Here is a 13,431-nt window from a genome sequence, read left to right on the forward strand (position 1 = left end):
AAAATCAAAATAAAAAAAAAAATGTAACTAAAGGGTTAGCAACAATGTGAACGCATTTGTACAAGTAGTTCGTAAGTATCTTTATCAGTATTTATCAGTAGGCTGTTCTTTGATGACAGTGTTTTTCATAGATGTGTTGGACATACAATTTTCAGACATTTTTCATTAAGCTTCGGCACTTTTAGTATTTAAAGTCTAGTCTAATACACCAATATTTCAGATTTTAAATTGCATAACGTACAAATTGCGGCTCATATTCCAATCAGTTCCAATTCGAATCCAGTCTAGTCTTATCGCAACAACCCATCGCCTCTTAATTACATTCGAGCAATAAACATCAACATTTTCAGTCAACGTAATCTAAAGTGCAAGCAATTATATAGAACCCAAAAAAGAGCTAATAAAATAAAAGTGCTGAATTCAAGTGATAACACAGGTAAATAATATGATTCAAGAAATGAAATCAAATTCATCTTCTTAGTGCTCTAGGATCTTGGTGCTACGGTGTCAAGGCGCAGTCAGCAATCTAAACATATATACACATATACATCGAAATGAAGGCCGATCAACTAAATCGCTTTGTGCGCACCAATGGACGCCAGAATCTTTGGCTGCTGCGCAATACAAACACAATTTACGAGCAGGCAGTAAAGTCTTACTATCAACGCAGCAACTCCTTGTTGCCCTACAATCCGAGTAAGTTGTGTATGAACTTAACCTAACTCAGAAATTCTTTTGTTATATAAGGGTGGTGAAGAAGGTTTAAACTGGCATAAATACACACTCTTTTTATACCCGCTACACATAGGGTAGAAGGGTATTATAACTTTGTGCCGGGAGGAAATGTATGTAACAGATAGAAGGAGGCATCTCCGACCTTATAAAGTACATATATTCTTGATCAGCGTCAACAGCCGAGACGATCTAGCCATGTCCGTCTTTCCGTCCGTCCGTATGAAACACTGTATCTCAGAGACTACAAGAGATAGAGCTCTATTTTTTTTCGACAGCATTTGTTATGTTTGCACGCAGATCAAGTTTGTTTCAAATGTTTGCCACGCCCACTTCCGCCCCCGCAAATCAAAAAATCAAATAACAAGCCTAATTTTAAAGCTAGATTTTGGTATATACAATATATACTATAGTAGTTATGATTCCCGAAAATTTGATTGACAAAAATTGTGGAAGGTTTTAAAGAAATATTTTTGTATGGGCAAAAAGGCCTATTTACTACATTGGTACATTGTGCCGTCTATGGTATATTTTGAATGGTGGACTATATCGATATACCAAATTTATCATTTGGTAAATTCGTAGTATTTTTTTTAGTATTTTCGGTATATTTTAAAAATGATACCGCAATATTTTGCCTTTATTAAAAATGGGTAGCGGGTATCTCACAGTCGAGCACACTCGACTGTAACTTTCCTACTTGTTATTGACTAAATTACTGTAACTTGACCATGTTGTCCAAACTTCAAAACTGTAATCACTGTAAATCCTTTCGCCGGCTCTTCAGTTCCATCGTTGAAGCATTTGATTTCACATCTTTTTGTCGCCCTAATCTTTGATCATCAATTTATTTATATTTCTGTATATTTCTTTTAGTTTCTAGAACTTCAAGCTAAAAGCTTATAACAACTTGTCTCTAACACCCGCCAATCGATACAAATCGAAATTACATACAATAATAACTCGAGTATTTATGATCGGTTAAAAATTGTATAAGTTATTTAAGTAGTACTTGTGCAATAGGGTCTCAGCTGCTTTGGGTGACAATCTTGTATATTTTGAATATACTAGTACTCTATCAAAATACCAAATATAAGCGTCGGTATATTTCAGTTTATTTACGTTATATTTGGTAGGTTTTTAATAGTAATTGATTCCAATTGCAAACATTTGTATCCGATTTCTATCAGCTTGTAAATTAATATGTTAATATGTTTTAATGAGCACCCCGCACATTTTTCTCAGCTTCGCAGGAGCAGAAGAAGCGTGAGGAGAATCGCGCGCCCGTGCGCACCTTGACATCACAACACGATCGCAGCTCATTGCCAGAGTATCCACGGAATCACAAGCAGATGACGGAACAAACGACGGCGGCCAACTCCGGCAATCTGCTGAGCACAGTGATGCAGGCAAATCGTCGACGCTCCATGTCCTTCACCGGCAGCAGCCTGCGTGATTACATCTATCCCGATAGCAGGCACAAAGAGAACATCAGCGACAACAGCAACAACGACAAATTGAGAAATAGTCAACAACAACAACGAGGCACAAGTTTGACACGAACGAACACGAAAACGAAAACGACTACGGGAATGGGAATGGGAACAGGAACAGGAACGGGAACGGCAACGGCGACATCGTCGGGCAGCGGCCTCGATGTGGTTGAGCAACTGGACCTGGGCATCCTGAGTGGCCGTTCGATCAGTTTGCCGCCGCGCTCTTCGCTCGACTTGGGCAACGTTGATTTGGCGGTGCGCAAAGCGAAGAAGCCGCCCTGCCACAAGCATCACATCGATGCCATCGAAAAGTCCACCACAGCGGCGGTGGCAGCGCTGGCGCGGCACAGGCAACGCAAGACGAGCATCGACAAGCTGGACAGCGAGCAGCTGATGGCCATCGATGAGACACTGAAGCAACGTCTCGCCGTCCGCTTTGACCGTGAACGTGAACGTGAACGCGAGAAGCGTCCGGCGGAGCCCAATGTTGTTGCTGCCCGCATGTTGTCGGCACGTCCGCCGGCCAAATCAGCTGCAACCACAACGACGACAACAACTGCCAACAACAAGGAGCAGACACGCTTCCAAACCCTCGGCGAGCGTATTCGGCAATTCGAGTGCATGCAATTTGCCAATGGACCGGCGGCATTTCAGGCCTTCAGTCGCCGCCAGGGCCATGGCAATGGACGCGTCTCGCTGATGGGCAACAAGCACATACCGAAGCAGCAGCCATGCCTGAGTTTTCGCAATGTGTTGCACACGAATCACAGGCAGCGCTGCCTGCTCAGTTCCCAGACGCAGACGCGTTCGCAGTCGGTGAGCTCGTCGCTGCCATTGGCGCCGGCCAAGGCCAAGTCGCGTACGAAAACGCTGAAGCGGTCCCCAGAGCCGACGCTAATGACCAGCTGGCGACCGCAACAGCAGCAGCAGCAGCATCAGCAACAACAGCAACAGCAGCAGCAGCGGCAGTTGCAGCCAAGTCCAGCGGCGCCGTCATCGATCATACGCTTCAATCAGGCTAAACTCAAGCGCAGCAAGTCGAGGCGTTACATCAAGACAGCTGTCAGCAGCAGCAGCGGCAGCAGCAACAGCAGCAGCAGTCAGAGCAGCAACCGCTTCCTTATCCTAGATGGTCCACGTCAGTCGAAACCGAGCAAGATGAAGGCCAACACGGCCAAGGAACACGCGACAATTGGTGCCAGCAATCATCTTAGTCGCAGCAGCCACATGCCCTACATCAAGCACTGCAGCAACAAGTTGACGGATTCCCCGTCCCCGTCCCCATCAAATGCTCCAAATGGTGGCAAACGTCTCGCCGAGCAGCTGAGGCAGCCTGAGAGTGAACGCAAGGTGTTGCCGCAGCGTAAGATGTTGGAGGAGCTGCCCAAACAGCCGCTGATGGCCAAGGGGGCGCATCATCTGTTGGCGGCCAGTGCATCGCAGGTCTCGGCCTATCGGCGTGCGTTCAAGAATCGCCAGCAAATCCTGCAGGCGGAACTCTTTCACGTCTATGCACATGATCAGCCGCAACAACTGTTGTCAAGCAAAACGACCCTTAAGCCGAAGTCACCGCTGCCAAGACAGGCCAAATCAGTCCCCCAAACACAAGCCTCATCCACAATTCCAATCACAACAACATCGACAGTCCCATCTCCATCTCCATCCACGATCGCAAATCCTTCACCAATTCCAAGCACATCCCTAACACAGACAAAGAAGGAGGAAGCCAAGGTGACGCCGCCCAAGCCGCTGGTCCAGCACAATCCGACACCTCCCCCCGAGTCAGTGACAATGACAGTGAAAAAGACCAAGGTGGCCAAGACCAATGCGAGTGCTCCGCACGCGTCTAGCAGCCTGACGACTTTGCCAGAGCTGGCAACCGAGACGAGCTACATGGTCATCGATGCAAAGCCCAAATGGTCGCCGGTGCTGCAGCAACAGCAGCTGCATCAGCAGCTCCGACAGCGTCGCCAGCAGCCCTACGACAGCCTCTGGCGTTACAATTATTGAAAGCCAAGTGAAACAATAGAAGTGGAACGAAAAGCAGCGAAATGGAATGAGCCACAAATAAGTGAGCTAGGAGTAAATGGAATGGAACGAAAAGGAATGAATCGGAATGGAATGAGACGAAATGGAATGAAACGAAATGGAATGAAACGAAATGGAATGAAACGAAATGTATTGAAACGAAACGGAATGAAACGTAATAGAATGAAAGAAAACGGAATGAAATGAAACGAAACGGAATGGAATGAAACGAAACGGAATGAAACAAAATTTAATGAAGCGAAATGGAATGCAACGAATTGAATGAAACAAAATTTAATGAAATTAAATGGAATGCAACGAATTGGAATGAAACAAAATTTAATGAAATTAAATGGAATGAAACTAAATGGAATGCAACGAATTGGAATGAAACAAAATTTAATGAAGCAAGATGGAATGAAACAAAATTAAATGAAATGATGAAACCAAATGGTGAATGGAAGTAGATGGAATGGAGCAAGACAAATTCGAATAAGACGAAACGAAATGGAATGAAACGAGACGACGTGGCGAACAGGCAGCCATCTATATGTTTATATATACGCTTGACTATGTAAAACCACACAATATGTTGTGTGCTGACCTATATATATATGTATATGTATCCACACACACACACACACACACACACACTCACACACACACACACTCACACGCATACACACCATATGTTTATTGCTGACTGCATTGACCTGTCCCACACTCGACCTGGCCAAAACCAAAAAAAAAAAATATAATAAATAAAAATAAAACCTAAATGTAAACATTGCCAACAATCCCGATTTCTGTGAACACTCAACTCAACTCAACTCAACTCGATACTGCCAAAGGCCAATACTAATTTCAATAGACCCAACGGGAAAGTCTCCTCACACTCTGCTCCTCTTCAACCATTCCAACGGCCTTCCTTTCTCGTCCTGCCTCCTGCGCCCGCACAGCATTAATTTTTCATGCAGATTTAACCGTTACATGACAGCACCAACTAACGATAAGCCGACGTCGCCGTCGCCGTCGTCCAAAAACAAAATCAAATGCGAAAGCTGCAGTCGAGCATACTCGACTGTTGGATACTGGTTAATTAGCTAACCTAAGGGATCTACATTAGCTTTGAAAGTATTTTGATCAAACAATCTCATGACTGTAAGTCCTCAAAATCTGTTCTCAGCTGTGGAAAACTCACTCGCTTGACACTAACTTATAATACCCTGTTTCCCTTCATGAATTCGGGTATACAACGGAAAAAAAACACAGCGCAAGAAAATGGCGACGGCTTTGCTTTGCACCGCTTCAGGGGCTGTGTGCATGAGAATCGTGTAGGAGGGAAGTCAGAGGCAGAGCCGCCCTGCGAATTGTTGCCGCGCTTTGATAAATGATGATGCGTTGTACATGACTCGCCAAATACGAGAATAGGCGCACTCAACTGCTGCCACAAAGTTGCTGCTGTTGATGTTGCTGCTACACAATGCTGGCGGGCAGCAGCAGCAGCAGCTGTAGGACAACAGCAGCAACATCAGCATCAACAACAGCAACACAACTCACTGACTCGCTGACTGACGAGAGACGAGAGACGAGTTGCCTGTCTATCTGCCGCATTGCTGTGCTGTGCTGTGCTGTGTTGTTTTGTGTTGTGTTGTGGCAGGGGAGCGAAGCGGCGTCTTGATTATCAGATTGACAAACGAACCTATTGACGTCGAAATGGCCAACAACAAAATTAGAGCAATGTCAGTAGCACAACAAAAAAAAATGAGCAACTGGAATGAGGCAACTTGTAGCGGGAGAACCAGTGATACTTGTACATCCAGCTATACATAGGCAATGCGAGCATAAATGTCAGCCATTTGCTTCTCCCAAGGCACAACAGCTACACTCTAATTATAGCATTCGTTACTGTTAGATATTATACCTTATGATTTTTATACATATTCTTGCTATATTAAGTCACTGCTTCTAGCAATCTTAATTTGTAAACTCTCGTTGTTCGTTACTCGTTATTCATACAGCTCTCGTCACTCGATAATTTATACGTGCTGTTTTATATACCTTACATACATATATTAGTATGATTTTTATACATATTCTTGCTATATCAAGTCACTGCTTCTAGCAATCTTAATTTGTAAACTCTCGTTGTTCGTTACTCGTTATTCATACAGCTCTCGTCACTCGTCACTCGATAATTTATACGTGCTGTTTTCCTTCCATTTCGCAAACTCGCTTTTTTCCTGTTCAATAAGAACTTTTTTCCTTGCACCCACAATTTACCAACGTCACTCGTCGCTAGCTACTCATAGAATTTACTTATTATCTTTAGATAGATAGATTGTAAATAAATAAAGAATATATAAAAAGAAAAACTCGTCGCTAGCTACTCGCTACTTTTCTGCTCTTGTCAATAGTTACTCGCCTATTTCATCTCGTTTTTCTGGTAATCTCGAATACTAGCAAAACTTTGTTTACTCATCAATTCATTAAAGACTAATATCTCGTTACTCTTTACTTATTCTTTATCTTTAAGAGCGACAGAAGTAACCCTAAAGTAGTTGTAAAGCACAGCAATTAAACTTGCCCTTTTAAGCATCTCATCTCCCTTGAAAGCCTGTTTAATTGCAATGAATGCTGTAATCAAAATAAGTTTGCATGCATTTCAAGATGAAATTCAAAGTTGCAGTTTTCAATTAATATTTTTATTACCCAATTATCAGTCGTTACAGATTGCCTTCATATAGACTCTTTTTTTTTTTAAAGCCAATAACCAAAATAACTTGCTGAATGTTGGCGCAGGTTCAGAGCTCTTTTGCTCATTCCCCGAGGAAGAAGCACGTTTTGACAACAACAAGAGGAGGAGGAGGAGGAAAAAGGGCAACAGAAAAAAAAAGAGGACCGAACAATTTTCATTGGCATAAATAAATAAAAATCAAATGAAATTAATTCCAAACAGCAATGGCATGCAGCAGGGCAACATATATAAGCTGGCCCCTCTAAACCCTGCTCCCCTTCGCCAGCCCTTGCCATCCCGCCATCCCGTCCCATCCTTCCGCATCAGCAGTTGCCCGGACAGAGCGCAGCGAAGCAGCAACTGCGAGAGTAGCGCACACACATAAAAGGCTATAAAATTAAATCAAATCAAATGAAATGCGCATATGTATGGCGTTTTATGAGATGCGCGAAGATGCTACAGCATGAAACGGGCTGTCGGGAAGGGAAAGGGGAAGGAAGGCGAAATCAAGAGCGAGAGAGAGAGAGAGAGAGCGAGACAACTGAACTGGAGAGCTGCTGAGCAACAACCGAAAGGATTAAAGGAAACCGCACAAAAGGCGACTTGGCAGCGCCACAGCACAGTTGCTCGGTAACTGTAGCACATCTACCCCCGACACTGCACCCCTCCCCTCCCCGAACCCATCCCAAAACTGATTCCCTCTCTAATTTCCCCCCCGTTTGCGTCGTTACCTTCTGCGTACGTTTGCTTGGTGCGTTGGGTAATAAAATAAATCCACCGCAAAGCCGCTGCGGGTAGATTGCTCGGTTGACCCGAAACTCTGTGGCGCTTGAAGACAGCTTCTCCTGCTCCCTTCCCTCCACTCCCCTCTGCACTCCCCTCTCCACTCCACTCACGCTCTCTTCCTGCTCTTCTCTCACTCGCTCTCGCTCTGCATTTCCTTTGGCAAATCTAATCGTATGCTGACAGCACGTCGAGGAGTCGAGTGCAGCCAGTTGGTCACTTGGTCAGTTTCTGGCGGCTAATTTCGCGTTTTTGGCTCCTCTTTGTGCTGTTGTTGTTGCTGCTGTTGTTGTTGCTGCTGTTGTTGTTGCTATTGCTTTGGTTAATGTGGCTGCCATTTGTGCTGCAATGCTGCTGGCAATTGCCAGAGAGAATGAGACAGGGAGAGAAAGACTATGCAGTAACTGACATTGTCGCATGATGTCCGAGTAGCCATTTCCTGTGCAGAGATTCTCTGCATGTCATGGATACCCTTTCAACATCTTCCCCTCCCCAATCTCTTGTGGTATCCCATATGTGTGTGTGTGTTTGTCACTCGTTTTTGTGGTCATTTCAAATTTTCATTTCATTTGCCATAAAAAGGAAATTGGTTTTGTATGCTAGTTGCCTTTGCCACCAACTCTCCAACTTCCAATCTCTGTCTCTGTCTCTGTCTCTGACTGTGACTGTGACTGTGATTCGTTCTCTGGTCCATTTCTATGCCAAGAATTGTCGCTGTTTAACAACGAAGGGAAGGGTATGCGCTTCAGGGGGGAGCGGGCAAATGGGACTTTAAGTTGATTGTCATTGCCTAACTAACTGCACGAATCCGTCCAACACACGCACAACACAATTACAACAACAATTATAAGTGTGCTCGACTCCCAAATACGCGATAAGCAATATTTACATTAATTATTTCGATTATTCCATTAATTAGAGTAGATAAATGTAGTTTTGATGCAGTGTAAATTGAAACGGAAGAGGAATTCAGATGAAAGTGAAAGTGAAAGTGAAAGTTGAAAGAAAAAATAAAGTGTGACCAAAGCAATACAACTGTACAGCTAAACTGCAAATAAACATATTTTCAGCAAACTTTTAAAGTGTGTTTTTTTTTAATTCTCTAAGAATATGATTCACATCTTCTTTTCAATTTTATAAATTCGCGGAAAGAGTTAAAAGAGTGTGGCCAGATTCGATAATTGAAACCGATACAGAACCCCATTCATGTTTGAAACATGTATTCTTACGCTGTTAAATCAAACGATTTACGATTTATCATTTAATGATAATACCCATCTAGAGCTGGTGAAGCGGGTATTACAAGCCGCATTGGCTGCCAAGTGGCTACCTGCGGCTGCCAGAGCACGAGAAACAAATGAAGTGAGCGAGGTGAGAGGAGCTTAAATTTGTATTGTTTCGGGTTTAAAGGCTTTTGCCTGTGGCTTTCATTGACAGCCTCGGGAAACAGGCCAGGCTAAGACTGCAAATAGCCGAGACAGAGTACAGCAGACGGAGATGACGGACATGGTGAGGTGAGGTGAGGTGAATTAAGCTGCAACTGAGCCATAAACGAAGATGCACAATCTAACAACAAGACGATGACGAAGAAGGGGAAGGGGAAGAGGAAGAGGAAGAGCAAGCAGTAGCTTTTCATTTGTGCATTTTGCACGTTTTCTCCATTTTGCCAATTCCCGTACTTGGAGCGTTGTGCATAACTCGCATATACACACACCCAGTTAACCCCTAACCTCTTCCCTTTCCATCTCTCTTCGCCCCCCTTGCGTGCTGCAACTAACTTGAAGAATTTTTCATTTAATTTGAGTAAAAGAAAGCGCAAGTAAAACACAACAACAAATATTAAATTAACACTCACAGACAGCGGCAGTGACCCAATATACGTGTGTGTGTGTGTGTGTGTGTGTGTGAGTTTCGCTTACTGATTTGCCACGCACACACACCAAGGCACACCCACAAAGCGAAACAACAAAAACTGCGCAAAAATTTTAGAGTTAAATTCAGGTCAGGGTTACCAAGCACCGCGATGATGATGATGATGATGATGATGATGGCAATGCCAGAGCTGCCACAGAAGCAGCAGCAGCGGCAACAACTACAACTGCATACAACAATGTGGGCAGACACACTCATACACACACACACACACACACACAGAGCGAACGCACAGCGAAAATGTAGTTCAAAGGCTTTGGGCACAAACAAAGGCAAAACTGTAAAGGCAACTACAAAAAAATACCCCAAAACGAAAACAACAACAACAGCGTAAGAGCAAATGAGTAAGGACCAAAAAAAACAAATTACAATAACAAAAAATGACCAGGCAAAGTCCCATTATGCAATAAACATTAAAAGAATGCAAACATTGCGTTTCGCTGTAATTAAAATGCGCAATGACTTCAGAATAAAAATTAAAATGAAGAACAACAACAGGAAGAGCAAAATGGCCGCACTTTGCTGCTGAGTGTGACCAGCTGCTGATTGATCGATTGATCGTTAAGCGACAAGCAGTGCGGAGAATGAAATGGAGTCTATCGATGACTATCGATTGGCTTATTTATTATTTTATTAGAGACACAATAAGAAGAGCGGAAGAAACACACACAACTTGAATATTCATTTCGACAACACACAATTTACATGCAGTTATTGCGAATATGTGAATGTGCGAATTTGCGGATTTGCGAATGTTGTATAAAGCGTAATAAAGAACTGTGTGCAGACCCGACAAGCACACATTGTTCCCCCAACAAGCACACACACACACACACGCCACACACACACACACACTCGCAGCAAACACATGCAGAACGAGAGTCGGTTAGTGGGTCGGTATTGTTGTGTTGGCTCTGCTGGTCGTTTATCGGTCGACTCGTATGCCACGCCCATCGACCAGCAAGGCAACTTATGAGGTCGCCTTTATTGCAAAAGGCAAACGAAAAGGCATCAAACGATATCAGCTGTACTACAAGAGTCTACTGACTTCGCTTGGCCCCTAAGCTACAATAAATACATGTATTTGTATATAGTATATATGTATATACATATGTATATGTATTGTCTAGGCTGAGACCTAAACTGACTCGCACTTGATTTGAAATTATAGGGAATGTCGAAGCAATAAGTTAACAGCTACTTAAACATGTTGTCGATATTCGATAAGTTATCGAACTAAGAACCGTGCTTACACAATATTGCATTAAATGGCAGCTTAATGAAATACCACAAACAAAACAATTAAATTATTTTCACTTAAAATGCAGTTATTATTATTATGATTATTATAAATAATAATTGATTAAGCATGCACATGGCGTATACGCAATCTGCTTTCAGCGCTCTTAATTAATCAGTTAATTAGCGAGTTAATTTGGAGTCAATTTGGTGCCACATCCAGCATGGCATAATTAAGTCTTTAAGTTCTTGTCGCTCGTGTTAATGAAAACTAGTCGCAATTAGTTTTAAGCGGAATTAAAAAGCACAGCATAAATGTTTATCAAATTTATTAGCAAGTGCATAGACGCAACTTGAGTTTCGCCATCTTCTTCTTCTTGTGTTTGCCTTTGGCTGCTTCTACGTTTATTTTTTGCTCTTGTTGTTGTACGCTTCCTTTTTCGGGGCTGCATTCTGTGCCACCTTGTTGTCCTTGCTGCACTAGCGCTGTCTCTTTCTTGCACCTTTGTCTTTCCTACTCCCACTCCCACTCCTCCTCCCTCACTCACTCTCTCTCTCTCTTTCTCTCTGTCTCTAAGCTTTGGCTGTTGTGTGTATGTTACAAGCATTTGGAATTTTACGTTCAATTGCATTAGGAACAAAGGCTTTTTGGGGCGAGTTGTTTGCTCAGCCTCAGCCTCAGGTTCTGCTTCTGCTTCTGCTTTAGCCGCCTGCCACGTGCCACAGCAATTGTTGTTGTTGTTGCTTCTGCTTCATGTTATTGCTGCTGTTGCAGTTGCTGCTGTTGCTGCAGCTTAACTTCTTTGCATAGTTATTTGTGCGCGTAGCTCATTGAAATTTTCGGTGCCGTGAACTGTGTTTGGTTTTGGGGTTTTGCCTCTGCCTCGGTCTTTCTCTCTCTCTCTCTCTCTCTCTCGCTGCGTGCGTGTGTGTGTGCGTTGCTTGCTTATAACCATTACACACACACGCATACGCTTGTATGCATATTTCTAGGTCTTGCAATTTGTGTTGCCTACCCAAAAGGCGCACGACCAGCAGCGAGGTGAGCTCCACATCTAAGCCACCAAGTATCATAACCAGCTCAACACACACACACACACACACACACACACACATGCACGCATACACACACATACAACAAAGCCTTTGACAAGGTGGGTTATTTGAAGAGATGCTGTCCGTCCGTTCTGTCCGTCTGTCTTAATTCTTAAGATTATATTTTAAAGGTGTCTTTTAATTTTATCATCAAAGTTTATAAAACTTTAGCTAAAAAATAAAAATTCAAGACTAAAAATATATATTTTTTTTTTATATATACGTATGTCCGTTATCACTTAATACTCGTAGTACTAAATTAGTTTTACTTGAAAAAGTTTTAAAATATACAGTAAAACTTTTCATCTATCATTCAATCAAACTATTCTTCAATCATTCTGTTATTATCGAACAATGTTTGATTAGAAAATTTGAATTGAACAAAAGAGACTCATAATTCAATCAGACTGTCAATCAAACAATCAATTAATCAACTTGGGAAAGTTGTAAAGTATACAGTAAAACTGTTCATCAATCACTCAATCAAATTAGGCATCAATCATTATGCCATTATCGAACATTGGCTGAATACCAAATTGGAATTGAATACATAAATACGTGAAATTCAATAGGACTGACTGACAACCAAACAATCAATTAATCAACTTGGGAAAGTTGTAAAGTATACAGTAAAACTGTTCATCAATCACTCAATCAAATTATGCATCAATCATTATGCCATTATCGAACATTGGCTGAATACCAAATTGGAATTGAATACATAAATACGTGAAATTCAATAGGACTGACTGACAACCAAACAATCAATCAATAAAAGAGTCTGCTAGTTCATCGAAAGCTATCTATTTAAACTGTAGATTAACTGTTCACTCAACTTGTGGATCAGACAGATTGTAAGTAGAGCACTAATTCAATTATTTAATGATGAGCCAATCAATTAGGCAAATAAATGCGAGTTTTTCAATCAAACAGTCAATCAATGAATAAAATTCTGTTTCGCTTCTTAGGTAGTAAATCACTGGATAGTTGTCAAGTAGCTTGAAACTGTTGTCAATCAGACGACGATTTGCAAATAAATCAATCAGAAAGAACAATTTGTTGTCAATCAAACAGTTGGCAAATATAGTATAGTATTTAGTATAGTATATAGTATAGTATATAGTATAGTATATAGTATAGTATATAGTATAGTATATAGTATAGTATATAGTATAGTATATAGTATAGTATACTTTAGAAAAACCAACCGTTGCAAATCAGAAAGTATGGATATCAGACAGGTAGATACGGAACTTAATAAATTTGTCAATCAATCAGTGAGTAATTTAGATCATTAATCAAATATAAATATAAACGCCTGCAGTTAATAAATAAAATTAGCCACTATTTGCATTTAAATTCATAAATAAAACAAAAAACAAAGAAGTG

At 41.9% G+C, this 13,431-nt stretch overlaps 1 protein-coding gene across 1 annotated transcript; it reads left to right on the top strand.

The window, feature by feature from the left end:
- Positions 1–487: 487 nt before the first annotated feature.
- Positions 488–4,490, top strand: LOC133848073 (uncharacterized). Its single transcript, XM_062283450.1, has 2 exons — positions 488–696; positions 1,978–4,490. Exons 1-2 carry the CDS (start codon positions 555–557, stop codon positions 4,236–4,238), a joined length of 2,403 nt encoding a protein of 800 aa, XP_062139434.1. The 5' UTR covers positions 488–554; the 3' UTR covers positions 4,239–4,490.
- Positions 4,491–13,431: the final 8,941 nt, after the last annotated feature.

Source organism: Drosophila sulfurigaster, chromosome X (assembly GCF_023558435.1).
Source record: "Drosophila sulfurigaster albostrigata strain 15112-1811.04 chromosome X, ASM2355843v2, whole genome shotgun sequence".
Taxonomy (NCBI): domain Eukaryota; kingdom Metazoa; phylum Arthropoda; class Insecta; order Diptera; family Drosophilidae; genus Drosophila; species Drosophila sulfurigaster.

Excerpts from the sequence above, each read along its gene's own strand:
- LOC133848073 (XM_062283450.1), top strand. The coding sequence starts at position 555 with ATGAAGGCCGATCAACTAAATCGCTTTGTGCGCACCAATGGACGCCAG. Across the intron at positions 697-1,977 it reads CTTGTTGCCCTACAATCCGA|CTTCGCAGGAGCAGAAGAAG; the intron begins GTAAGTTGTGTA and ends CATTTTTCTCAG.